Below are 27324 nucleotides of genomic sequence, written 5' to 3'. Positions count from 1 at the left end.
ATGTCAAATCTTCAACGCAAAATCCACCACTAAAAGTTCTAAGTCGTGTTGGATAATTTCTTTTATGGTTCTTGAGTTGCTTGTAAGAATAAGCGATCACCTTGCCATGTTTCATTACACACACCCAAGTCTAACTCTTGAATCATCACAATATACAACGAGCCCATATATTCCCTCTAGTAAGGTCAATACCGGTGTCGTAGTCAACCTTGATTTAAACTCTCGAAAACTCTTTTCGCAAGCATCTGACCACTGGAATTTAGTTTCTTTCTGCATAAATTAAGTTAATGGTGTGGCAAGAGAAGAAAACCCATCCATGAACCTTCTGTAGTACCCAGCTAAGCTCAAGAAACTACAAATCTCTATCGGAGTTGTAGGTATAGGCCAATTCTTCACAACTGCAATTTTTTGAGGATCAACCTTGATCCCCTCACTAGAGACGACATGACCCAAGAAAGTGACAGATTCAAGACAAAATTTACATTTCAAAAACTTTGCATACAATTTGTTTTGGTTTAGAGTTTGCGGAACTGCCCTAAGATGATCGACATGGTCCTCCCGACTTCGCGAATAGACAAAGATATCGCCAATGAACACAATCACAAAAGAGTCGAGGAAAGGCTTTAAGACTCGGTTCATAAGATCCATGAAAGCTACCGGGGCATTTGTTAGCCCCAATAGACATTAATAGAAATTCAAAGTGCCCATATAGAGTCTGGAAAGCAGTTTTTGGAATATCCTGCTCCCTGATCTTCAATTGTTGATACCCTGATCTTAAGTCAATTTTAGAGAAGTACTTAGCACCTTGCAACTCATCAAACAAGTCATTTATCCTTGGTAGTGGGTACTTGTTCTTAATTATGACCTTGTTGAGCTGCCGATAGTCAATACAGATTATCAGTGACCCATCTTTATTCCTTACAAAGAGAATCGGTGTGCCCCAAGGCAACACATTCGGCCAGATGAAACCCTTCTCTAGAAAATCCTTCAATTGCTCCTTCAGTTCCTTCAATTCTGTCGAAGCCATTCTGTAGGATGGAATAGATATAGGCTACGTACATGGAATCACATCGATCCCAAATCAATCTCCCTGTCTGGTGGAATCACAGGAAGCTCATCCGAAAAGACGTCTGGAAATTCATTCACAACTAGCACAGACTTAAGTCTCGCTGACTCAGCCTCAATGTTCGTGAATCGGACCAAGTGGTAAACACACCCCTTGTTGATTATATTCGCAACCTTAAGGTAAGAAATAAACCTACCCTTTGGCATAACATCACCCCCTTCCACTTAATGACTGGCTCGTTTGGAAATTCAAACCTAGCAGTTCTGGTTCAGCAATCAAACTTGGCATAACATGAGTGAAGTCAATCCATCCCCATTATCATATCAAAATCCACCATCACCAAATCAATGATATTGGCTGTGTTGTCTCGGCCATGTACCGTGACACTAAAATCCGTATAAACCCGCGTGGCCATGATTGACTCTTCGGCTATAGTAGATACAGAGAATGGCTTATGAACATGATTTAACAATGAAGGAAGTATGATAACATACAAAGCAAAGAATCTAAAAATACAAATATGGGATAAAATATTAACCATAGAAGAAATATATAGTTATGAATTCACAAATAAAGATATATTATTAGGAATGTCATTTTAAGATAAGTTATACCCACATATTATAACAAAAACACATTGGTGGTTTACTACCCCGTGTAAGCAAAGATTAGGAGCAAAAAGAGTAAATAATAAAGTGAGAAAAACAACACCCTGGATTAAGGGAAGTGAAAAAATTACCCAGAAATTAGAAAATATGAAAAAGAAACTGTAAAACTAGAATATAGTTTAACCGCAATGGTTAGAATAACAAAAGAAAACGAAGAAATAGATAGAAAACGAGAAATTAAAGAAATACAACAGCAAGCTAAAGAAAAAATACAACAGATAGAAGAAGTAAAAAACACTAAAATAACAGAATTAGAAAAAGAATTGGAAATGCTAAAACAGCTATATACGAATAAACTAAAAGAAAAAGAAAAACGTAAAGAAGAAGAACAAGAGCTAAGACTGACAAATGAGATAGAAAAATTTAAAATACAGTTAGAAGAGGTACATGATAATCCACCAAATATAAGCATAAATGAAATGAATGACCAAAGTGATGACGACAAAGATCTAGTAGAAAACTATTCGGAAATAAGTGAGACGTACACAGAACTTATAGAAAAAACAGAAAAGATAAAAATAAATCCAGAAATAAATACAGGGGATATGGCCGAAGATAAACCAAGTACATCAGGAATAAAAAATCCAAGACAACTGAACCCAACCTATTACAGAGTAAGTTATGATTCATATGATAGAAACAAAACATTATGGGATAAAAGGCTAAATAGGAAATGGACACCAAGACAGATAACTGAACAATGTAATTTTTTAGATCTAGATTGTGTCGTAGATATAAATAAAACAATCCAATTATGGATAGGATATATCTCAAAACAACTAATAGATAATAAAATAGTGATAGCTGAAACACCAGGATATATAGAAAGAACACTCATAGGAACGGTAAAACTATGGTTACAAAATTTATCAAGTGAAAGCTTAGATACATTAAGAAGTAATAAAAAACTTGATGGTACAGCTGCAAAAACAGTTACAGATATATTGAATAAATATAAAATAGCAATAAGAAATGAATTTAGTAGTATGACAACAGAAGTAGAAGAACAAAATAAAGAAAAGACTATAAATAGAAATTTAATGACAAAATTAGCAATATGTAATATGTGTTATATAGACGAATATACTTGTGCATTTAGAGACTATTATTATGAAGGAACATATAGTCCGGATGAAAGTAAGGAGATAAGAAAATTATATTTTACAAAATTACCAGAACCGTTTAGCTCAAAAATAATAAAAAATTGGAATGAAGCAGAATTAGCAGATACTCTAGGAGCACGAATAAAATTTCTACAAAACTGGTTTATAGAATTATGTGAAAAATATAAAAAAAATATCAGAATGGATAAAATATTAGTAAAAAATTTGGCATGCTGCAAAAATAGAATAGCACCCCAATTTGGCTGCACAGATAAATATTACAAAAAAGAAGGAAAGAGAAAAAGATATAAATCCAAATATAAGTATAAGAAACCAAGAGGAAGATATTATGTAAAAAATTACAAACATAAAAAACCATATAGAAAAAAGAAAAAACTAACAGAATGTACTTGTTATAATTGTGGAAAGCTAGAACACTTAGCTAAAGATTGCAGATTACCAAAAAACCCAAAGAAGAAATAAATTACCGAAATAATGATAGACAATGATAAATATACACAAATAGAATATGTAGATTATGAAATAGGCAGTGAAGACAACATATATGAGATATCAGAAAACGAGTTCTCAGAGAATGAAAAGGATATAAATAATAATGAAATAGAAGAATCAGACGAAGATAATTATGACTAAGACATACAAATTATACAACAAGAAGAACACCAAGATGAACAATCTTCAGAACAAAAAATAATTTTTGACGCCACTATATTTGAACAAATAAAAGGAAAAGAATTGGATCTAAGCATAGACAAAATATTAGAAGTACCAACAATAAAGAATTGGTTTAAAAGACAAAAAGAAGAATACTATGTAGTAAGCCAAAGAGAACACATAATAGACTGTAAATACATTAAAGGTAAAGCAAGAATACCAATTTTAAATAAAAAACTATTAAACAAAGAAATACAAGATATAAAAGCAAAAAATCCAATAAAATATGTACACTTAGGAGGAACAGAGATACTAATAAAAGCATGTTTTAGAGAAGGAATAGATACCCCTATAGAAATATACTTGGCAGACGATAGAATTGTACAACCTATAGAAAAGAGTATAATAAGTGCAGTAAGAGGTAACTTAATATACCAAAAATTCAAATTCATAATAAGTGCCAACTATTCAGTAGCAATAGATGATAAAAATATAGATAAATCATTAGTACTATACTAGAAAATGTCTGGAATAGAACTAGCACCAGGAAGTAAGATATTTACAGCAATATGTAAAAATCTATATGTTTTAACAACAAAACATAAGATAACAACTAAAAATAAAATAAAAAAAATAAAAATAGAAAATCCATTTGAAAGAATAGTATCAGTTATAGACAACAATGATTATAGTTATAAGGAAATGGATATAGAAGAAGATTTAGAAATAGTAAAAGAAAGATTAAGCACGTCAAAACGAACAAGTAATGAAATACCAGAGACATCATCAAGAATAAGTACATCAAGAAGTACATCAAGAAGAATAGATTACATAACTCCACAAAAATTAATAGAACAAAAAATAGAAGAAATAAACCCACATCATTATTATATAACATGAATAATGGACCAAAGAAAATATTTAATATTAATAAATACAGGGCAAGAGGAGAATTATGTTATAAGAGAATTAATACCAGAACAAGAGATAGTGACGATAGAACAGCAAAATTCAGAATTATCAAAAGCATTAAGAAAAAATGAAGAAACAACTGAAAAAGGAATTAATTATTGGAGGAATACCAATATTAATAAATTTTAAAATATATCAAGGAGATAAAAACATTACACTAGGAATAAAATGGTTAGAAAAAGTCAAACCATATAAATTAGAAGATAGACAATTAACAATAAGTTATGAAAATAAGAAAATAATAATAAAAAGAACCTTAATATAATGCCAAAAATATATATACTTGCCAAAATAATAATAGAAGGATATTATAATAGATATTATACACCTATGATGGATACAGGAGCAGAAGCTAACATGTGTAGGCATAATTGTCTACCAGAAAGTAAATGGGAAAAGCTAAAAACCCCCATAGTAGTAACAGGATTTAACAATGAGGAAAGTATGATAACATACAAAGCAAAGAATCTAAAAATACAAATATGGGATAAAATATTAACCATAGAAGAAATATATAGTTATGAATTCACAAATAAAGATATATTATTAGGAATGTCATTTTAAGATAAGTTATACCCACATATTATAACAAAAACACATTGGTGGTTTACTACCCCGTGTAAGCAAAGATTAGGAGCAAAAAGAGTAAATAATAAAGTGAGAAAAACAACACCCTGGATTAAGGGAAGTGAAAAAATTACCCAGAAATTAGAAAATATGACACAAAGCAACCATAATATAGAAATAATCATTTTCTAAATAAATAAGATAAAACTAATCCAAGATAAATTAGAACTATTATATAATGATAATCCACTACAAGGTTGGGAAAAACATAAAACAAAAATAAAAATTGAACTAATAGATGAAAATAGTATAATAACACAAAAACCTTTGAAATACAATTTTAATGATCTAACAGAATTTAAAATACACATACAGGAATTATTAGACAATAAGTACATACAAGAAAGTAATAGTAAACACACTAGCCCAACATTTATAGTAAATAAGCATAGCGAACAAAAACGAGGAAAAAGTCGTATGGTTGTAGATTATAGAAATTTAAATGCAAAAACAAAAACATATAATTATCCGATACCAAATAAAATACTAAAAATCAGACAAATACAAGGATATAACTATTTTAGTAAATTTGACTGTAAATCAGGATTTTACCATTTAAAACTAGAAGACGAATCTAAAAAGTTAACAGCATTTACAGTACCACAAGGATTTTACGAATGGAACGTATTACCATTTGGATATAAAAATGCACCAGGTAGATACCAACATTTTATGGATAACTACTTTAACCAATTAGAAAATTGTATAATATATATAGATGATATACTGTTATATTCTAGAACAGAGAACGAACATATAAAACTACTAGAAAAATTCATACACATTGTAGAAATATCAGGAATAAGTTTAAGTAAAAAGAAAGCAGAAGTAATGAAAAATCAAATAGAATTTTTAGGTATACAAATAGATAAAAACGGAATAAAAATGCAAACCCATGTAGTACAAAAAATAATTAACTTGAATGAAACACTTGATACAAAAAAGAAGTTACAATCATTTTTAGGATTAGTTAACCAAATAAGGGAATATATCCCTAGATTAGCAGAAAACTTAAAACCATTACAGAAAAAATTTAAAAAGGATGTAGAATACCATTTTGACGAAAAAGATAAAATACATATAAAGAAGATAAAAAATATGTGTAAAAAATTACCAAAACTATATTTCCCAGATGAAAAAAGACAGTTCACATACATAGTAGAAACTGATTCTAGTGATCACAGCTACGGAGGAGTTCTAAAATATAAATATGATAATGAAAAGATTGAACACCATTATAGATATTATTCAGGATCATATACGGAACCACAATTAAAATGGGAGATAAATAGGAAAGAACTATTTGGATTATATAAATGTTTGTTAGCATTCGAGCCATATATCGTTTATAACAAGTTTATTGTGAGAACAGATAATACACAAGTAAAATGGTGGATAACACGGAAAGTACAAGATTCAGTAACTACAAAGGAAATAAGAATACTTGTATTAAATATACAGAATTTTACATTTACAATTGAAGTAATAAGAACTGACAAAAATGTTATTGCAGACTACCTATCAAGACAAAGGTACCCAAACAGATGAAAGCCAAGAATCAAAAGATATATTTGCAATCCTTACTACGCTATCTTTACAGATGGATGGTATGGGAAAAAGATTACAACAGCTAGAGAAAAGCCAGTCAAGTCAGCAGCATGACTATAAAAATGCGGAGCTAAGTCGATCGGAAGACTCTAAACTTCCAGAGTTAGAAGGAGACGTTGGGAAACTTCAAAAAACCCATAACACAGTTGGTTTATATACAGCTGCAGGTACAAGTAAACAAGTTAACAAGAAGCCACATACCAATGTCAATTTAAACTACATATTTGATAAACCAATTACTCCAAAAAGGCCAAAAGAAACAATAGTTACGACACCACAAACCTCAACTTATGCCAACAGCCTACACCAAAACAAAAAGATATACAACCATATTACTCAGACCTATATTGAGAATATATACAAAATTCAAACATTTCTAAACCTGAACCCCAGAGCAACTACTACAACAGATCCAACAGAGGATTATATAACCCAAAAACTCCAAGGATATAATAGGCTTATTGCACAGCCAAAAACTAGAGCCAATTTAGTAAAAACATGTTACAACTACGGATTACTTAGTACGGTATATACCTATGATGGGGAAGAGATAAGTGGAATACCAGAGCTATACAAAGCATTTATTACATTCAAAAGAATTACAAAAGGAAACTTATTTTTTATAAAATTCTATACAGCACCAGCTGAGATACTATATGATGAAATAAAACCTATTATACAAGTTGTAAAAATAGGCTTAACACGAGATATGATAATACCAGAAGAAATAGAACAACAACCAGAAATACCGAAAATTGAGATACCGGGTTTTTATGCCAACAAAAGAATAATTGGCATAGCAACTATTATCCAAGAGCTAGCCAACAATTATTTACAAGAAAATGCTATCTGGAGCTACTACTCAAGAGACCAGCTAATGATATATGCCAATTCAAGGGAACTATGACAAGGAGATATGGATGAAGTCCAAAAATGGATTTTATCATTACTAAAACCAGAGATACAACCAACTACAAGAGCACTAAAGAAAGGATTTATTTCCAATGAATTATTGACGAGATACTGCAAATTAGTAGGACACAAATATCCAGATCATATATGTTCAATATGCAACAGAGAAGATAACCATGTACCAGAAGTGCAACTGGAATGAAGAAATCAGCAAGAAGACAAATAAGGAAGACAGCTATTTGAAAACAAATAATGTAAAAAAATCGTAAAGAAAAAAGTGTGAATAGTAAGAGTCATGTAAAAAAGTCGTAAAGTACGAGTCATATTCATGAACAGTAAAGGTCGTCCATGAATAGTAAGAGTCATGTAAAAAAGTCGTAAAGTAAATAGTACAAGTCATATTCATGAACAGTAAAGGTCGTTCATGAAGAGCCATTTGTAAACAGTAGAAGTCGTTTCAATTTTCTATATATAGATTGTAAATCCGAAGAGGAAAGGACACACCCTCACCTTCTCTCTCTTATCTTCTCTCTCTTATAAGAAATATCTGAGTTATTTACAAGTCTCTTAAACAACTATGGATCATTCAAACGAGTTACAAGAACATGTAAGTTTATCCATAATCATGTCTAACTAAACCTTTATATTCCTTATAATCTCTTGAATATCATAACTGTTTATCATGTTATAGTACTGCTATAAAGAACATCTTGAGAAAGTTTGCCATGTCTAATAATGCTGAGAGTAGTTAAGCCCAGAATATGCCATCCTAAGGTCGAAACCGCTAGGCATGGAAGCCGTTTAGGGGAGTAGACAAAGTTGAGGCGCTGTTAGGGAAAATGATTGAAGCAAGAAAAATATGGTAGTGACCAGAAAAGATTGTTCAGTATAACCTATTAAAACATGATGAACTCTATGATAAACAAAGAGGTTAGAGGGAATATGTTTAGTAAAAATATGATTAGAATAATACTGAAAAATAATAATATCCTATGAATAACCCCACTTATTTACTAGATAACAATAATGATTACAAAATACTCATGTTATATACCTTGAACCAACTTAATAACGACATTAGGAGAAAAATTTATGATATTTTAATTTCTTTTGAAATAATTAACATAATGGAACAAGGATATACAGAACTAATTATATCAGAAGAAATAGATATTTTAGATTTATATGAACTCGACTTATATTCAGATTAATGATCATCTACGCATATATCAAGTTAATTCCGCTTATTACAAAATCAAACTACTTACTTAACATTCCATAGCAATATAAAGAGTGATATATGACAAGGTGGAACCAATATTATAAGAGTATACACATTATGAGATTGGACAATCAATATACCTATGACAACATCTGGAGAACCCTTTAAACTCTAGAGACCCCTCATAGCATAGAATCTGTTGGGCCCTCTCGAACTCTGTGCACCACCGCTAGCTGCACCACGCCCTGTGAGTGCTAGAGTACCTCAAGTGAATGAGGTGTCGTGGATGTAGTAGTTGCAAAGCGGGCTGGTTGCGCCATACCCCTACCAACATTCTTACGGACGAATGACAATCTCTCTGAATATGACCTCTAAGACAGTACCCATAGCATATAGGTAGGTCCATGTAGCAGACCCCTGAGTGCATCTTCCTGCACCTAGGGCATATGGGCCTCCGCTGCGACTGAAGTCTCCCACCAAACTGACCTAGCTGATAAAATCCCTTGTTGCCCTGATCGAACCTGAAACAACTCCATTGTTGCCGAGTTGGCCCTAATGATGGTGCACTGACTGAAGATTGAGCAAAGGATTGTGATGGCCTGGCAACCCTCCCCTAAATACTGACCTTCCACCATTACCACCACTGGAAGAACCACCAAAGTTGCTCGATGACCGGGCCTTCTTGTTGCCCTCTCACTCCATTATGTTCTTCAAATTTTAGGCCTTTATGGCTTGATCAAATGCCACCATCTTCCCATAATTCATACAAGAGTTCAAGGCGGCTGTAATGGCCTCGTTGATAACCAAAGGGCTAAGGCCCTACACAAATATGCAAACCCTAGCCTCCATAGTGGGAATCATGTAAGTAGTATCCTTTGTAAAATCCACAAACTTTATATGGTAGTCCCATACACTCATACTACCTTGGTTCAAGTTCTAAAACTCTGTGGCACAGGCTTCCCTAGTCTCGGCAAGCAATAAATGATCAATGAAAGAATTTGCAAACTCACTCCACTTCTCCTTACGGGACTCCTCCCATAACTCAAACCATGAGTACGCCACCTCTTTAAGGCAGTAGGAGGCCAACTCCACTGCTTCAGTCTCAATGGCACGCATCACACGAAGGGTCTTGTTCATCTCATCAATAAATGTGTGGGGGTCTTCCTCGGGCTTAGTACCCCTAAATACCAGAGGATCCAATTAAAGAAATCATTTCACACTAGAACTAGCCGAATACCATTGCGGGATAGAGGAAGTACGTGTAGCATTGAATCTCTGGTCTTGGGAAGCCACTATCTTAGTCAACATCTGTATGGATCCCCTAAGGTCCACATTAGAAACACTACAACCGAAAGTTGAGGCAGGTGGTGGGACTTGGATATTAGTTGAAGGAGTAATCGATTCATTCTCACTAGGAAAAGGAATTGTTGCATTCTTAGCGGGAGTAGTAGAATTAAGCGGTATTGTGGTTGGGGGAATATCCTCACCCCTTGAGTGCTCACCCACAACATCTGGTATAGTATCATCAGCCACTCATGTGGTGGCATTGGCCCTTTGGCCACTTCTTTCCTTCTTCTTTGGTGTCATGTGCAGAAAATTAGAACAATGCATGAGTTAAAAAAGGGATAGTCTTATAACCAAGATCTATCGCATGATCTTGAATAACAAAAAAGGGTGATATTCCTAAATGCCCAATTAGCCTCATAATTATAGATGTCATTGACAACACACCGATAAGAATGACTCTACTAGATCCGGCTCTGAGACATCCTAAGATATTTTTAAAACCTCTGGCTATGATACCAAACTTCTCACACCCCGACCTCAGAGAGCGCGATCGGTGCTCAACCGAGATATCCTAGTCAAGCAAGCCTACTTGGTGCCTTCAACCCAATCTTATTCATAAATAATGCAAGGATGAATATCAAGGGTTAAACAATGAGAGAATAACATGTACAAGACCAATTTCATTACTTATAGAAACTTACTGTCCGATTTCCAAAAATATTACAAGTTTCGTAGTTTAAAAGTGGAAACATGTGTGACAATTACAACATTTTTAGTTTGTCTTTCCAATTAAAATACAACCCATAATATGTATATGGAGCCTCTGAGAGAACATGAGTACCATATGGGAGTGCCGTTGACAACCCGGCTATACCTCAAAAGCAAATGTACATGAAGATAATAAACACACATGGGCCCCGGTATAGAATAGGGCTCACCAAAATCCATTGAGAAGAGGGTATGATGTTATCAATAATAATTTCCACTTGTTGAGGAACCACCTGTAACCACTAAAGATGCAGCGGCCCTCGCAAAAGGGATATTAGTACATATAAAATAGTACTAGTATGTAAAACTAGATATCCGCTCATAAAAAAGAGTACCAACAAAAAGGAGAGAAACATGGAATCAATAAGAAACTCAAGTAGTATTAAAATTCCAAGTTAAGAGAAATGTAAATCTGCAAGTAAATATTAATGTTTTAAAGTTGGGAGATCTTTAGTATCAATACACCACCATGCTTATGACATGGGGATCAATCTCTGCCTGATCGCCTAAGCCATATCACCCTAGTGTGTGTGGGTGGACATAAAAACACAACACCACCACCATGTGCGCGATATGATGTCTGATCACTGCCCGATCGTCTAAGCCGCATCACCACAATGTCATGTTGGTCGACATGGTCCTTTCCTTGCTATTATCTCATCCCAACTAAAGAGAATAATCTCAACACATCAACATGGGAATTTATCCCTCGATTACTCCTACACTAACACATGTAGTTTTGGGTTCAGGTCATTTCAACCCACCATTCCTCAGTGACCTAACAATACTCCCAAAAATATTTATATAAAAGAGTTACAATCCATTTCATAGCCTTTTTCAATATCTTTCACTTCATCGGCACTCTTGTTCATACACGTAAATCATTATTCTTGGCATGATGGCCGTATTTAAATTACTTCATATTCTCATTCTTTCACTTTCAAGGATCATCGGTAGGTCATCAATATAGAGAACATTTAAAAATCATGACTTTAGATGCATGAGTGATAGGAGTCCTAAACACATTGAATCTTCTTCCCATAGTAGAGCATAATGATTTTCAATTAAAACATGAATTAAAATCATAAGCATTGGATACATTAACCATACTTGAAACATTCTTTCAAATGAGAGTGACATAATAGGGGCAATTGGAATATGACTTGGATACATAAGCAATTACGTAAATCGATCAGTAGAAGCAATTTGAAATTATAGAAATAGGAACTTGAACAAAACCATGCTTGGAGTTTACACGAAATCCGTGGAATTCGATTCTAACAGAGTAGTATAGCCAACTTACCTTATTAGAGATTTTACTTAGAATTAGTAAAATGTTTCAAGACTTCTGGCGATTTCAATCTATAGATACATAATCAAAATCGAGCCATAGTTAGAAAGGTGCTCATAGGTTCTGCTCATTTAGGCATTTTATCATACTAGTATGCAAATCCGACTACAAGGTCCTATGATGGTAATCCTTTATCCTACAACCAATATCAACCCATAGATTCATCCTAGATAATATAACAACCCCCATGACGCCTCTCTCTATACATGAATGCCCAAGACACACCCCCAAATCATGAACCACGCCTCTCATTCTTCCTATACACCTCAAATTTCAAAATATAGTATTTAGGCTTTCAATCCCCATCCCACAAGCCTCATAATAGTAAAATTCTACCCACAAATGCATGATAGGACATTGCATGAGAGCTTAGGACAAGGACTTACCTGGATAGTTGGCCAAGAGAATTGCTTCCTTGAATCTTCAAAATTGGGCAAGAATTGATGAGAAAAATGGTTGGGGCTTATTCCTCTCTCTCTCTCTCTCTCTCTCTCTCTCTCTCTCGAAAATACTCCCCTCTCTCTAAAATAATTGTTGATGCTATCCAAAATAACCCCCAAGGCCTTTTATTAAAATATAGTCGAGTACAAATCTCTAATAGCTAACCCTCCAAGTCGGGTCTCCAATTGCAGAATACACTGCAGAATAGGTCTGTGGTCCGCGAAAAGGACCTCAGCTCTACGGCCAATTCTACGGTCCACAAATCACTTATGTGACCACGAAATGGACCGCGAAACTTCTGTGACCACGAAATGGAAGTGCGGCCCGTAAAATGGATATGCTATTGCATAGCGGACCACGAAATAACCTTCAAAATTGAGCTTCTCCTATTCAACTCCCCCGACGGTTTTGCAGCCTGCAGAACTTATCTGTGGTCGCATAAATAGCCGCAGAAACACCATCTTCTGTAAATTTCTTCCACCAACTTCATAATGCATTGCACAACCCAAAAAGATCATTCTGTGGCGTGTGAGCGCGTGATTTTTGCCTCACATGAAGTACTCCTACAGAATTCCCAAAATTAGATTTTTTCCTTAATTATTGGTTATTTTAGGAATTATTGTAGAACTTTCCTGATTATTTGCATTGTTGTGTGCATGTTTAATTTTATTCAATTCATGAAAAATACAAAAAATGCATTGCATTTGCATTTAGGACTTAATTTCACATTTTTCTTGATTAATTAGTAAATTAGCATTTTACAAAAATGGAAAATCACAAAAAAAAAATAATAACTTATTTTTGCATTTTTTTATTTTTAGTTTTGAATTGTGGTAGTTTTCTTTTAATTTGGCATTTAATTGTGGTAATCATTATTTAGAGTTAATTAATTTAATTTGGTAGGATAATTTGTGTTAAGAATTAATTTAGGTTTTGATTTAAAAAAAAAAGATTTTGAAAAAAAATAATAATAAAAGGAAAAGAGTTAAAGAGAATCAGATTTTGGGCCCTTTTATTCAAATTTCCTTAGGCCCAAATGAATTTCCCTTTCAATTACTCGACCAAATCCAAGCCCAAGTCCTACCCAACCCGGTCCATTCCCCTGTCTAAAATAAACGACCCCGTTTTGGTCACGCATCATCACAGCCGTTGGATTTCTATCATCCAACGGCTCGGAACTGTTTTGTCCTATGCTATAATAGTGTCTGAAGAGACCAACCCCTCATCAAACCTCCCCTATCCTCATTTCGTCTCCCTCATCTCAAACATCTCATACCCTAGCCGCCTACGAACCCCACGCCGCCCCCACCGTGAACTACCGCTGGAAATCGCCTCAGGTGGTTCTGGTGGTCCAATCGCCCCAAAATTGATACCACAGACTCTCCTTCACCTCCCTATCCTAAATCTCCAATCCATTTCCCTCGAATCAGACCCAAGCCCTTCGAATCTTGGATCGAAATTTTGGTCGAAAACCCAAAATGGTCCAAACCCCCCCCCCCCCAAAAAAAAAATTACACCCTAGACTCCTTTTCATCCCCTCTCTATGAATCCCTAACCATTCCCCCTCGAAACATGGCTGAATGTTTCGATTCTTGGATCAAAGGTCCGGTTAAAAATTTGGTTTCCCCAAATTGATCCCAAAGTTCCTTCGTTTCTTTTTTCCTTCAAAGTTGAGGCTCCCAAGAGTCCTTTCTCTCATGAAGATCCAGCCAAAGCCATGCAAGGTTGAATTTATTGAAATAAAAGATTTCTGTTAGTCAAAGCGAAAGCAGAATCCAAGGGTTTGACGGTTGTTTCTTCCTCATTGGTAAGTTTCCAACACTTGTTTTCCCTTTCTTCTTTTCTTTCTGCCCCCCTTCTTTCTTTTTCAAAAGGTCAAGTCAGTTTTGCTTCGTAGACTGATTTCTGAGTTCTATTAGAAATTTATTTCTAATTTATGTAAAAATTGGTTTCTGAGTGCTGTTGAAAACTGATTATTCTTCGAATTGTTTGAAATGGTTCTAGGGCACACTAGATTGTCTCAGATTCATTCTGTTTTTTTGTTTGAAGTTGCATTTAATTTGTTAAATTAATTTAGGTCATGAGTCATTCTAATTTGAAGGGTAATTAGCATTTTTATTCGTGTTTAGATGCATCGTTCAATTAGTCTGTTGATTCCCTGTTAATCTAGAATTTGTTACAAATTAGTTTCATATGAAGCATGCTCAACATGATAATTAATCTTAATTGTCTTAGATCAAGTAGGGCTGAATTTAGATTATAAGATGTTTGTTTGATTTCTTTTTTTCTTCCCATATTTTGTCTAATTAATGAAAGAATAGATTAGGTCAATTAGGTTTCCATTTCAGTATGGTTTTGATATCCTTTAGTGCATCAGTGTTGAAGTTGGGTTTTCTGGCTACTTCTGATTTTCTTGACATTTATTTGGTCATTTCTTTTCAGTAAATTTAGTTTCCAGGTATGTATAATGTCTACCTTAAATGAAATCAGTTTTGTGCTAAAAATCTGCATTTGGAACTTGTCTAATTAGCAGATCTTTGTGCTTTGGTCTAGAAATCATGAATGTTTTAAATAGTTAGGTTATATTGTAGTATTACCTGATTGCTTGAAACATGAAGTCTGTAGAGATGTATTACTAAATAGGGTATGTGTATGCATTTGTGGAATCCATGTTCAAAGTTTCATTTCTGTAGCAGCACAACAGGGAAGTGAATATGATCTTCCAAGTGGTCAGATTTTCCCTTTTTTAGTGCAGAACAATCTGGATATTTATTCAGCATATGTTCATACTATTTCTCCTCTCCTGTAGCAGCACAAAAAGACAGTGAATCTGACCCTTTAAATGGTCAGATTCATCCCTTAAATAGTGCATAATAGTCTTAATTCCTTTAGTATGTGTTTAAGTCATTTCCCCTTTCCCTCTTTCCTCCTTTACTGAAGTGAAAGCCCTGGATCAAATCATGGTTTGGAGACTTTTGCATGTCCATAGGGTTGACCTTGAACATGGTTAGACCTATGGACAACATTATCCTTCCTTTATTCACTTTTGTATTAGGACTAACTTGGCAACATTGTAGGTCCCTTCTGTATAGATGCTTTTGTGAGTCTGACCCTTCCCACATGGTCGAATTCATGAAAATCTTGGTTCATTCAAGGCTGAAGCAGTGGCAGCTTAGGAATTTCTTGCTTTTCATTTTGTTGCAATTTAGTTTAAGATATTAATGTAGTTAATATTTTTGTACCTTGTTCAGTCCTGGAATATGTAATAAATTGGACTTCACCTTTATAATAAACTTATAGACTAATTAATGTAGTTCCATACAGTATATTTAGCTATATTCAAAAGGTGTAAAGTAATGTGTTGGGTTTAGAAATTTTGTTATATTCTGGGCTTGCAAGTATTGTAAATGGACTTCTATGACTCTAAAAATTCAGTCTCCCTTTTGTGGTTTGTTTAAGTATTGGGTCATTACAATTAAGACCCATTGTTCATGTTTCATAGCGTCGACTGGGCCAGGCTTACAACCAGGCCCAAGTCGAGATCCATTCGAACAGACTCGAAAACTTAAGCTGTTGAGCATGGGCTTTAAGCCCAGCAATTTAATAATGTGTAAAATGCCTTTCCTAAGTTTTGATATAAATGCATGCCTTTGTTACTTTTTCCTTTGCAAGTCATAGTAGCTGGACAAAAACTTCGAATTCAAAGTGCTTTGTTTTCTGAAGTTTCTTTTAAGTGAACTGCACTCCTTGCTTTTATTTTTCTTGTACAATTTGGTTAAAGTTTTAATGCAAAGAGGTGGATAGGCCCAGTTGATGCCAATGCACAATTGGGCCCGTCCAAAAGATCCAAGCCCAATGTGGGCTGTTTGTCTCAAAACCTGCAATTGTGTCATAGATTTCTGATTTCTGAGCCATTCGTGAGCTCTATCTTTCAGCTCTCAAAGCTAATTCAAAGCTGAGCCATTTCTGGCCCATTTCGTTTGCCCCAAAAACACTCTTCCGACCTTTCCCGTGATTAGTTAGCTTTTGATGAATTAAGTCTTAAATAAGAGTATTCTAGGTGACCTTGAATAATTAAGTTTTCTTGTAAAAAGAATCATTTGAGGCATGCCACGATAACGGATCCCTAAATCCATGGCTCTCACAATTGTTGCTTTTAAGAATTAAATAATCATAGTTTGCTTTAGGCCCGATTTAGATTAGTATTACGATTATGTATACGTTCGCATAACATAATTGCAAATTTAATTCTAAAAGTAACCCGAGGGATACGTTCGCGCAACTTTGACCAAAACTTTCTAAATCAACAAAAGCGTTAATAATCATGGACACGTTCGCGTGATATGATTTTGACGCGCCAAAGGAAAAGAGTATACATACGCGTAACTCAATTCTTTAATTTTTGAATAAGTCAAGTTATTAAAAGCGGTTAAAAGGTAAATGCACATAGGTACTAAAATTAGTAATTAGGAAATTAAGCCAAGTAAAAATTGCTAAGCGACCGTACTAGAACCACGGAACTCGGGAATGCCTAACACCTTCTCCCGGGTTAACAGAATTCCTTACTTAGAATTTCTGGTTCGCAGATTTTTAAATAAAGTCGAAAACTTCCTCGATTTGGGATTTAAAATAAACCGGTGACTTGGGATACAAAATAAATTATTCCAAGTAGTGACTCTGAAAATAATTCAAATAATCCCATTTCGAATAATGTCATTTTAATTGGAAAAACTCCCGTATACCCCTCTCGGGGTGTAAAAAAGAGGTGTGACAGCTCTAGCGACTCTACTGGGGATCAAACCCAGAATCTCTGGTTCAGGGTTCAAGAATTCGAGCTTGTTAATGCGATTTTTAGTTGGCTATATTGTTGATATTACTGTATTTTGTGGATTTAATGTGCTAATTGTCATTTACTGCTTTGATATTACTTGAACTGTATTTAAATGCCTTCTTATGCCACCCATACGAGTCTTCTGAAAATGGTGCACACGTTCGCGTGGCCCGTTTTTTCTGTAGAAATTATACCAAATAAGACGGGGCTGGGGAAGCAACAAGGCCGGGCAGACTTTCGTGCTCCCGGTATGTTGCCCACTCCTCGACCCCAGTTGTCTGCTCGGGTAACCCAAGTCTAGACCACAAACCCTAGGTTTTAAACGTAGAATAACACAACCTCATGCCAGATCCCTAGCAGGAACGATTATTTGCATCACGTGCATTTGACCTTGGGTACTCAACACAGGGGTTGGGTCCGTCTAGGACAGGTGTACCCAAAATAAAGACAATCCTGATGCATCCTACGTGCTATGTGAATATTTATCTGTTTCGGCTTGCATATTGACCGGCTAGGAAAGGAAATAAAGAGAAAAACCAAAAGTGAGGTAGGAGAGAGAATTTACCCAATTTTCTAAAAATCTCGGTATTTGAAAATATCCCGAAACTCTGCCGAATTTTCAAAAGAGTGAGTCAAATATCATGTTTTTATGTCAAAATTGACCAAACTACGCATGTCTGATTCTCAGCGGATGTGGGATACGTAGGCAACCCACATAAGGTTCGGCCTCATTTTTACCACATAATAAAATAAAAGGTGTTTCAGGGCTTTGGTTAAAACAATAAAGCCGACCCAGCTTCGGTTTGTTTTTAAGTCATTTCTTACTGGAATAGCCTTAGATTATATTCCAATTGTCAAATAGGCCATTTTCGGGAGAAACAAGAAAGTTTGTTTAAAATGTGTCTTTTTCTTTTAAAATACTTACCCCCAGCCTCAAAATTCATTTGGAATTGTGAAGAGGTCACGTTTGAAAAAATGACCATTTTGCTAACATAGCAATAAAAGGGGTCCTTGTTCGTTGATGTTTTTTTAGAAAACCTGTTTTGCAAAAAGAGTCCACAAGAGTCAATCCTAACCTTAACCCTCCACAGGTACAAATGAATACCATCCAGGAATCATCGCAATCTATCATAGAAAGGGCTCGGATGCAGCTACGTAAGTGGTGGGGTGATTTAGATGAAGATGGCCAACTTTGGGTAAAAGATCATTTGGGTTCCCTGATAGACATCATGCACATCAAACCACGAGAGGATTTAATTAAGGCTTTGGTGACCTTTTGGGATCCCATTCACAATGTGTTCCGTTTCTCAAATTTCGAGCTCACTCCCACTCTGGAAGAAATAGCCGGGTACATCGATTTCGGCCAAGAGTTAATAAAGCAGCAACTCATATTCCCCAGGTCTCCCTCAGTACACAAATTTTTCGATCTTTTGAAAATTAGCAAACAAATGAGCAAGGACTGTGCAAGCAAAGGGAGTTGTTCATTCTACTTCTTTTATTTCATGTTTGGGCACTCAGCCAGGTTTGAAACACATGAAAAGGGGTTAAGTAACAAACAAGACAAGAGCATATGGCAAATTCATTGTTGGTTTGCTTTTACCATGGCATTTCTAGGAATTATGGTATTTCCAAATTCTAAGGGTACAATAGACCTTCGTATGGCCAGAATTGTACAGGTCCTCGTCGACAAAAAAAATCACACACTTGTCCCATTAGTGCTGGCGGACATTTATCGGGCATTAACATTGTGCAAATCTGGGGTTCAATTTTTTGAAGGCTGCAACATTCTTCTTCAAATGTGGATGATCGAACACCTTCGCCGTCATCCTAAATTCATGAGATATGCTTCAGACGGGAACAATTTCATCAAAAAGTATGAGGAAAGGGTGGAAGACTACAAAGCGCCGGAGGGTTTGAAGCCTGGGTTTCCTATTTGAGAAAATTGAGAGCAAATCAAATTGAATGGACCATAGGATGGGTCCCGATAACAGAGATCATATATGTGACCGCTTCAAAGGGCTACTTGATGATGATGGGAGCAAGAAGTATACAACCATATGCACCACAAAGAGTTCTAAGACAACTGGGAAGATATCAGGTGATACCCGAAGAGGCAGACTTAAGCACCCAAGTCATTGATCTACACCCGGAAGCAGCGATCCCTGAGGCTTTAGTTCAAAGGGACTGGAATTGTTGTCGGTATCTAAAAAGTAACACCCAGGTACCAGACCCGGCTAAGGGAGAAGTTGATCCTAATTATGCTGTTTGGTTTGAAAGTAGCTTTTATGTGAACGATGAGCTGGAGCCCGAGCCCGAACCCATGAGGCCCGCCAAAAGGCCCTATGTTCAAGCCTTCGATGACAAAATTCAAGAAAGGTTAGCCTGGGGGAAAAGGAAAAGGAATATCAGGACACCATTCATGTTTTGTGAGAAAAGTTGAGAAATGTCACATTCAACAATGATTTACAGGCACAAGAGGCCGAGGGTGAGAGGAGAAGATTGGTTCGAGAAAATGAAGTTCTTAGAGCCCAGGTTCGACCGCTAAAAATAGCAGTCGAGAACCCGGGCAGAAGCAAGAAAGATGAAAGGTTCATTTACAACCTTACCCAAAAGGTGCGTGACTATGAAGATGACCTGCAGAAAGCTGAGTCTGAACTAGCAAAAGCACAAACGAGGTTGGCTAAAAATGCCGAGGGGCGTGCAGCTTTCATTCAACAGATGAAAGAAAAATATGAAAAAGGGGTCACAGGTTGGGAAGAGGATATTAGTAACCTCGAAGGTGAAATGGCTAAACAAGCCAAGAATTTTAAAGCCGAGAGGGAACATTGTTGTGCCATGATGGCACGATTGGAAGGGGATCTACAGCACTTGCAAGAGCAAAATCACACTGCCACCTAGGTCTTCGAAGCTAGATCCCAACAGATTAGGCGCTTGCTGCAAGAAAAGGGCATTATAAGAGAAAGGGTCAGGAGGATTGCTGACTACATCGCAATGAAATGCAGTGCGTGTGAGGACATGACCAGATCCATGTTTTTCGCCACTGTAATGATCTTTATCCGTCAGATAATGGAGGATCTATATCGGCTCCAAGATGACATATCAAGTAGGCCCGCTGCAAGACCAGTTGGTTGTTCCTAGGACAGGGTTGGAGGGACTGATGTTTTCTTGATTGTATTTTCTTTTTCTTTTCGAGTCTGTATTTTCATTTAAAAAAAACATGTTTTGAGTCTGTTTTAAATTCCTAGAAAAGGTATGTCCTAAGTTTGTTTAAACTAGAAAAATGAAAAAGAAGAGAAAGGAAAGAAAAGAGAGGAAAATAAGGAATAAGAGATGAGGCAAGAAGAGAAGATTGGGGAAGGTAAGCAACAACTGGGATGAAACATGCAAACCGCTGCAAAACATGTAGAAACATATTTAAACTGTATAGGCGCCTCATACCCCAACGTGTGATTACCTATGTGTTATTTGTTTCAAACTGACATGTTTGTTGTCTACTGTTAAGCCAGGTTTTACAGTAAGGTGGTTGGTTTTGTGGCAGTCTGGCTTCGCATCCATACTTCACAAGGTCGAAGGGTAGCGTTGAAATGTCTTCGGAAATGACTCTGCCAACAATTCCTATTGAGGATGATAGTCCAATCTCGGGCATCCCAACTTCAGAATCGGCAGTTGCCGAGGAAAATAGAATTTTGCGTCTCCACGTAATGGAAATGTGGGATGCCTGGGCCAATGGAAGAGAACCACCAAGTGTGATCCCTGGGTTCCCTGAGCTTTTTCCTAGGGCAAGTGGAACCTCCAACATCCCGATAAGTCACCCCAATACCCACTGGGGTATCCTACCATCTTGGCCCACTTTGTTAGAACGCCTTCTGAGGTTCGCCCCTAGGTGTTAGCTTCAGGTGCGGCCTCAAATATCTTCACTGCTCCGCCTTTCTTGTCTACTGCACAGCCCACACTGCCCAGGCCTAGCTTTGACCCATCATCTTTCACTTTCTAAACACCATCTTTCCCACTCAAACCTGCACAGTTCCCCACCTATACCTACTCTCAACCACCCCCGTATGAGTTCACAGCAGGGCAAGAAAAAGCCACCAAAACCCATGAACAAGAGGAGATTGTGAGAAAGATTAGAAACATGGAGCAGAGTCTCAAAAACATACAAGGTTTGAGTGGACAGAAAATTGTATCCTACGCCGACTTATGTATGTTACCTCACGTGCATCTGCCCTTGGGATTTAAAACCCCAAAGTTTGAGAAATATGATGGGAACAGGGATCCCATCACCCACCTCAAAAGATATTGCAACCAGTTGCGGGGAGCGGGCGAAAAAGAGGAACTCTTCACGGCCTACTTTGGAGAGAGTTTAGTCGAAATCACGTCTGAATGGTATATGGACAAAGATATATCCCGTTGGCATATCTGGGATGATCTTGCTCGGTACTTTGTTAGGCAGTTTCAGTACAACATCGACATTGCCCCAGACAGAAACTCGTTAACAAATCTGAAGAAGAAATCCTCTGAGAACTTCCGGGAATACGCTGTCAAGTGGCGTGAGCAAGCCTCCAGGGTAAAGCCTCCAATGGACGAGATTGAAATGGTCACAGTTTTCCTCCAAGCCCAAGAGGCTGATTATTTTCAAAACATGATGTCAGCAATGTGTAAACTGTTTGCCGAAGCCATCAAAATTGGCAAAATGGTTGAAAATGGGTTGAAAACAGGGCGAATCTTAAGTCAGTCCGTAATAAGGGCTACATCCCAAGAAATCCAAGGTAGGTCTAGAGGTGTAGCTAATCGAAAGAAGAAAGAAGAAGCAGCAATGGCCACTTCCAATGCAAGAAGACCCCGTCCACCCAGACCACTTTTCTTCGAAAGAACTCCACATCATTATTACCCCCACCAGGATGTGGCCTACGATATGGCTCCTCAGCTATACGCAGTAATGAATGCCCAACCCTACGTCAGGCCACACCAACAATTTAATCAAAATAGAACTCCATTTCCCAGAAATCAACCTCCTTACCAAGCTCACTATAATCCCCGGCCTCCACAAAACAACTTCCCCGCACGTGAACCACCCAAAAGGCCAAACTTCACACCCATCGGTGAATCCTACTCCAGCCTGCCCCCCAAACTTGTTCAGATGGTTTTGTTGCAGGCTGTTCCCCAAACAAGACAGAATCCAACATCGCCCGCTTACAAAGCTGGTACTCGGTGTGCCTACCATTTAGAGGTAGAAGGGCATGATACAAATGATTGTTGGACCTTGAAGAGGCCTGTGGAGAACCTTATAGAACAAAAGAGAATCATGCTAAAGGACGAAGATGTTCCTAATGAAACCAACAATCCATTACCGGCTCACAACAACTGGCCAATTATTGGGATGATTTGTGAAGACAAAGAGTTCAATCCGGCTCTAAAGGCCATGATTGCTATAGCTGATGTGGAGAAAAAGCCAAAAGTTTCCGCAAAATAAGAGAAGGGGAGAAAAAGAGCAAAACCACCCCTCAGAAGATAGAGAAGAAAGTGGAAGTTGAAACTGGGGCAGCACCTTCCAAAGATGTAGTTCTCTATGTCTCTCGAGGCCGCAAGGAAGAACAGATGTCATTGAGTCCTCCTAGAAGGTTTGAGATGAACAAGGGAGTTCAAATGTATGTGCCCAAGGGAACCTACGTAATGCTGGGGACAATAATTCCACCAAGGCGGTTATTGGCCGCGCGCCACAAAATCCCACGATGGATCCCACCGCTGTTCCATGGAACTATAACAAATCAGTGGTAACTTATAAAGGCAAAGTGATATCGGCGGAAGTTCAGGAAAATAGCCCGGCCGAAAAGTACTTCAATTTGCAAGAGGTGAACAATGCCACAAAAAAGCATTTCCCACCTAAGAAGCCAGTGAGTGCTGAAGAGGTAGAGGCGTTCTTTCAAAAAATGAAAATGGCAGATTACGAGATAATCGACCAGCTCAGAAAGTCTCCTGCCCAAGTCTCTCTTTTATCTTTGTTGATGAACACCACTGAACACCAAAAGGTACTGATCAAAACCCTCAACGAAGCATATGTACCCGTTGAACCACAGTAGAACAATTGGAAAGAATGGCAGAGAGGTTCTTCGCAATCAACCAAATCTTCTTCAGCAAGGACGATCTGCCCCTGGAAGGGGCCACACACAACAAAGCCCTTCACCTGACTGTGAAATGCGAAGGGTACTACGTAAAAAGAGTCATGTTGGATGGCGGATCTGGGGTAGACATTTGCCCACTCTCAACTCTGCAGCATATGGGAATCGGTACTGAGAGAATTAGACCCAACAACGTGTGTGTACACGCCTTTGATGGCATAAAGAGGGATACAATAGGCAAAATTGATCTGATTCTAACTATCGGCCCGGTAGACTTCAAAGTAACCTTCCAGGTTTTGGACATGGACACTTCATACAATTTTCTCTTGGGAAGGCCGTGGATTCACGCAACGGGGGCTGCGCCATCTAATCTCCACCAGATGGTGAAGTTTGAACATGAGTATCAAGAGATTGTGGTTCACGGGAAAGATGAGCAATCGATTTATCAGGATCCGTCAGTCCCGTGTCTTGAAGCAAGAGAGGGGAGAGAGCACATAGTCTATCAGGCTTTAGAAATTGTGGTCGCGTACCAATGCAGAGAAGGAAACCCTTGCCCCCAACCCTTTCTTTCTAATGCATCAATCATGGTGGCCAAAGAAATGATCAGGCATGGCTACAAACCTGGGAAGGGGCTTGGGAGATTATTGCAAGGAATAGTTGAACCTATCACCTTGACCGCCCGTGAAAAGTTCTTTGGGGTAGGCTTCCGACCCACTCCAGCTGATGTAAAATGGGAAGATGATAGAAAGAATGATGGTTGGGTCTTGCCTCAGCCGGTGCCGCATCTATATAGAACATTTATCAAGCCGAAATACAATGAGGAAGATGAGGCCTTTACGACTGAAGAAATTGAAGAAATATGTGGGGCCATGAGGAAGATACTGTATGAAGCCCACATGGTCCAACCAGGGGAAGGCTCAAGCACCGCTGAGGTGCTGTATATGGGACCTAATGCCAAACTGCAGAATTGGAAGGCTACGCCATTCCCAATCAGGCGGGAGTCCCGATAGACCTGTCCTGCCACCTTTTCTGCATCACGAGTTATTCCAGGGTGTAACTCGGAGGTTTTCTTTAGTTTCCTGTCTTTTAATTTCCAATGTAAACCCTGTTATCTTCAAATTCAATAAAATGAAAGCAATATTTTCCTTCTAATTTTTATTATTTTTCTCTTTATTTCTTCTTTCAGTTCTAATAATGCGGCTTTAAATAACATGACATGCTTGCGGACTTCTTGCCTAGATCCAAACACACGGGATAACTGTGAAATAATGAACCAAGAACCAGATTATGATGAAGAAGAGGCTTTTAGGGAAATAAATCGAGAATTGGAGCAATTTGAGAATAAACCTAAGCCGAACTTAAATAATACTAAGCTGGTAAACTTTGGTAGTTTAGAAGAGGTCCAAGAGACCATGATAAACATTCACACAGATGAAAGAACTAGGGATGCTTTGGTCCAACTTTTGTTTGAGTTCAAAGATGTATTTGCTTGGTCATATGATGACATGCCCGGAATGAGTGTTGATTTGGTGGTTCATAAGTTGCCAACTTACCCTGATTATCCCCATGTTCAACAGAAGCAAAGAAAATTTAAAACAGATATCAGTGACAAGATCAAAGAAGAGGTCACAAAACAGTTGAAAGCGGGGGTAATCCGAGTGGTTCGATACACCACTAGGTTAGCCAATGTAGTTCCAGTACCAAAGAAAGATGGGAAAACCCGAGTGTGTGTGGATTATAGAGATCAGAACAAAGCAAGTCCTAAGGACAATTTCCCTTTTCCAAACATCCACATCCTCGGTGACAACTGTGCCAAATATGAGATATAGTCTTTTGTGGATTGTTATGTTGGGTATCATCAAGTCTTAATGGACAAGGAAGATGCAGAGAAGACATCGTTTACGACACCTTGGGGAACCTATTGCTACATGGTCATGCCTTTTGGTCTGAAGAATGCTGGGGCAACCTATATGAGAGCCATGACCACCATTTTCCATGATATGATGCACCAAGAGATAGAGGTGTATGTGGACGATGTGTTCATCAAGTCCAAAACTCAGGATGACCATGTGTGAGATTTGAGAAAATTCTTCGAGCGGCTACGTAAATATGATCTAAAGCTGAATCCAACCAAATGTGCATTCGGGGTTCCATCTGGCAAACTTTTGGGATTCATAGTTAGTCGGAGGGGCATTGAGTTAGACCTAACTAAGATAAAGTCCATTCGAGATTTGCCTCCTCCAAGAACCAAGAAAGATGTTATGAGTTTGCTCAGAAGATTGAACTACATCAGCGGATTCATTGCCCAGTTGAAATCTACATGTGAACACATTTTCAAGCTATTAAAGAAAGACTCAACAATTAAATGGACAGGCAAGTGCGAAGAAGCTTTTAACAAAATCAAAGAATACTTGTCGAACCCGCCAGTATTGGTCCCGCCTGAACCGGGAAGGCCTCTCTTCTTATATCTGACAGTCTTGGAGAATTCTTTTGGATGTGTCCTCAGACAACATGACATGACCGGGAGTAAGGAACAAGCAATCTACTATTCAAGCAAAAAGTTCACAAGCTACGAGGCCAAATATACCTTGTTGGAGAGAACTTGTTGCGCTTTAACTTGGGTTACTCAGAAGCTGAGGCATTACTTGCTGACCTACACCACCTACCTCATTACCAGGTTGGACCCTTTAAAGTACATATTCCAGAAACCAATGCCCACTGGGAGGTTAGCAAAGTGGCAGATCTTGCTCACTGAATTTGATATAGTCTACGTCACTCGCACGACAATGAAAACCCAGGCATTAGCAAATCACTTGGATGTAAACCCAGTTGATGATGAATACCAACCTTTGAACACCTACTTCCCTGATGAAGAGGTGAATTCAGTTGAGGCAATATCCGAGGATGCCAATGCTTGGAAAATGTTTTTTGATTGAGCGGTAAACGCAAAAGGCGTTGGAATTGGGGCAATTTTGATCTCACCCACTGGTCAACATTATCCAGCCACAGTCAGGCTTTAATTTTTCTGCATAAACAACACTGCCGAGTACGAAGCTTACATTATGGGTATGAACATGGCAATCGACCAAGATGTCGAAGAACTGTTAATTATGGGAGACTCAGATTTGATTATCCGACAAGCTCAAGGAGAATGGAAAACTCGAGATGTCAAGCTTATTCCTTATAAGTGACATGTGCAAGAACTTGGCAAGTGATTCAAGTCGATAGAGTTTAGGTACATCCCTCGTTGCCACAATGAACTAGCTGATGCACTTGCCACTTTGGCCTTGATGCTGCCATACCCAGGCAATGCCCACATTGATCCCTTGGAAATCCAAATCAGGGAAAGGCACAGCTACTGTAATACGGTTGAGGCAGAACCAAATGTTCATCCATGGTATCATGACATTAAAAGATTTTTGAAAACCAAAGAATACCCCGAGCAAGCCAGTGGAGACCAAAAGAGAACCATTAGATGGCACGCAAGTGGTTTCTTCTTGAGCGGTGATGTCTTGTATAAAAGGACTCCGGATCTCAACTTGTTAAGATGTGTTGATGCCGAAGAGGCTGGAAGTATCATGTATGAAGTGCACATAGGAGTGTGTAGACCCCACATGAACAGGTATGTTTTGGCAAAGAAAATCCTCCGAGCAGGCTACTACTGGATGACCATGGAA

General features: G+C 37.5%; 3 protein-coding genes across 3 annotated transcripts; all 3 read left to right on the top strand.

The window, feature by feature from the left end:
• Positions 1–1862: 1862 nt before the first annotated feature.
• Positions 1863–7626, top strand: LOC104223678 (uncharacterized). The gene is made up of 2 exons (XM_070146429.1): positions 1863–2348; positions 6625–7626. The coding sequence occupies exons 1-2, from the start codon at positions 1863–1865 to the stop codon at positions 7624–7626; spliced, it is 1488 nt and encodes a 495-aa protein (XP_070002530.1).
• Positions 7627–21115: 13489 nt separating this feature from the next.
• On the top strand, positions 21116–23001 carry LOC138868855 (uncharacterized). The gene is made up of 2 exons (XM_070146428.1): positions 21116–21310; positions 21556–23001. Exons 1-2 carry the CDS (start codon positions 21116–21118, stop codon positions 22999–23001), a joined length of 1641 nt encoding a protein of 546 aa, XP_070002529.1.
• Positions 23002–23622: 621 nt separating this feature from the next.
• On the top strand, positions 23623–26583 carry LOC138868854 (uncharacterized). The gene is made up of 4 exons (XM_070146427.1): positions 23623–24530; positions 24834–25272; positions 25477–25718; positions 26154–26583. The coding sequence occupies exons 1-4, from the start codon at positions 23623–23625 to the stop codon at positions 26581–26583; spliced, it is 2019 nt and encodes a 672-aa protein (XP_070002528.1).
• The last annotated feature ends 741 nt before the right edge of the window (positions 26584–27324 follow it).

This window comes from Nicotiana sylvestris, chromosome 5 (genome assembly GCF_000393655.2).
Source record: "Nicotiana sylvestris chromosome 5, ASM39365v2, whole genome shotgun sequence".
Taxonomy (NCBI): Eukaryota; Viridiplantae; Streptophyta; class Magnoliopsida; order Solanales; family Solanaceae; genus Nicotiana; species Nicotiana sylvestris.
This window is presented reverse-complemented; position numbering and strand designations above follow the sequence as displayed.

Excerpts from the sequence above, each read along its gene's own strand:
- LOC104223678 (XM_070146429.1), top strand. The coding sequence starts at position 1,863 with ATGGTTAGAATAACAAAAGAAAACGAAGAAATAGATAGAAAACGAGAA. Across the intron at positions 2,349-6,624 it reads TGAACCCAACCTATTACAGA|ACTACCTATCAAGACAAAGG; the intron begins GTAAGTTATGAT and ends ATGTTATTGCAG.
- LOC138868855 (XM_070146428.1), top strand. The coding sequence starts at position 21,116 with ATGTCTTCGGAAATGACTCTGCCAACAATTCCTATTGAGGATGATAGT. Across the intron at positions 21,311-21,555 it reads TCCCTGAGCTTTTTCCTAGG|TTCCCCACCTATACCTACTC; the intron begins GCAAGTGGAACC and ends AAACCTGCACAG.
- LOC138868854 (XM_070146427.1), top strand. The coding sequence starts at position 23,623 with ATGGCAGAGAGGTTCTTCGCAATCAACCAAATCTTCTTCAGCAAGGAC. Across the intron at positions 25,273-25,476 it reads GTGACAAGATCAAAGAAGAG|TCTTTTGTGGATTGTTATGT; the intron begins GTCACAAAACAG and ends TATGAGATATAG. Across the intron at positions 25,719-26,153 it reads AAAACTCAGGATGACCATGT|ACAACATGACATGACCGGGA; the intron begins GTGAGATTTGAG and ends ATGTGTCCTCAG.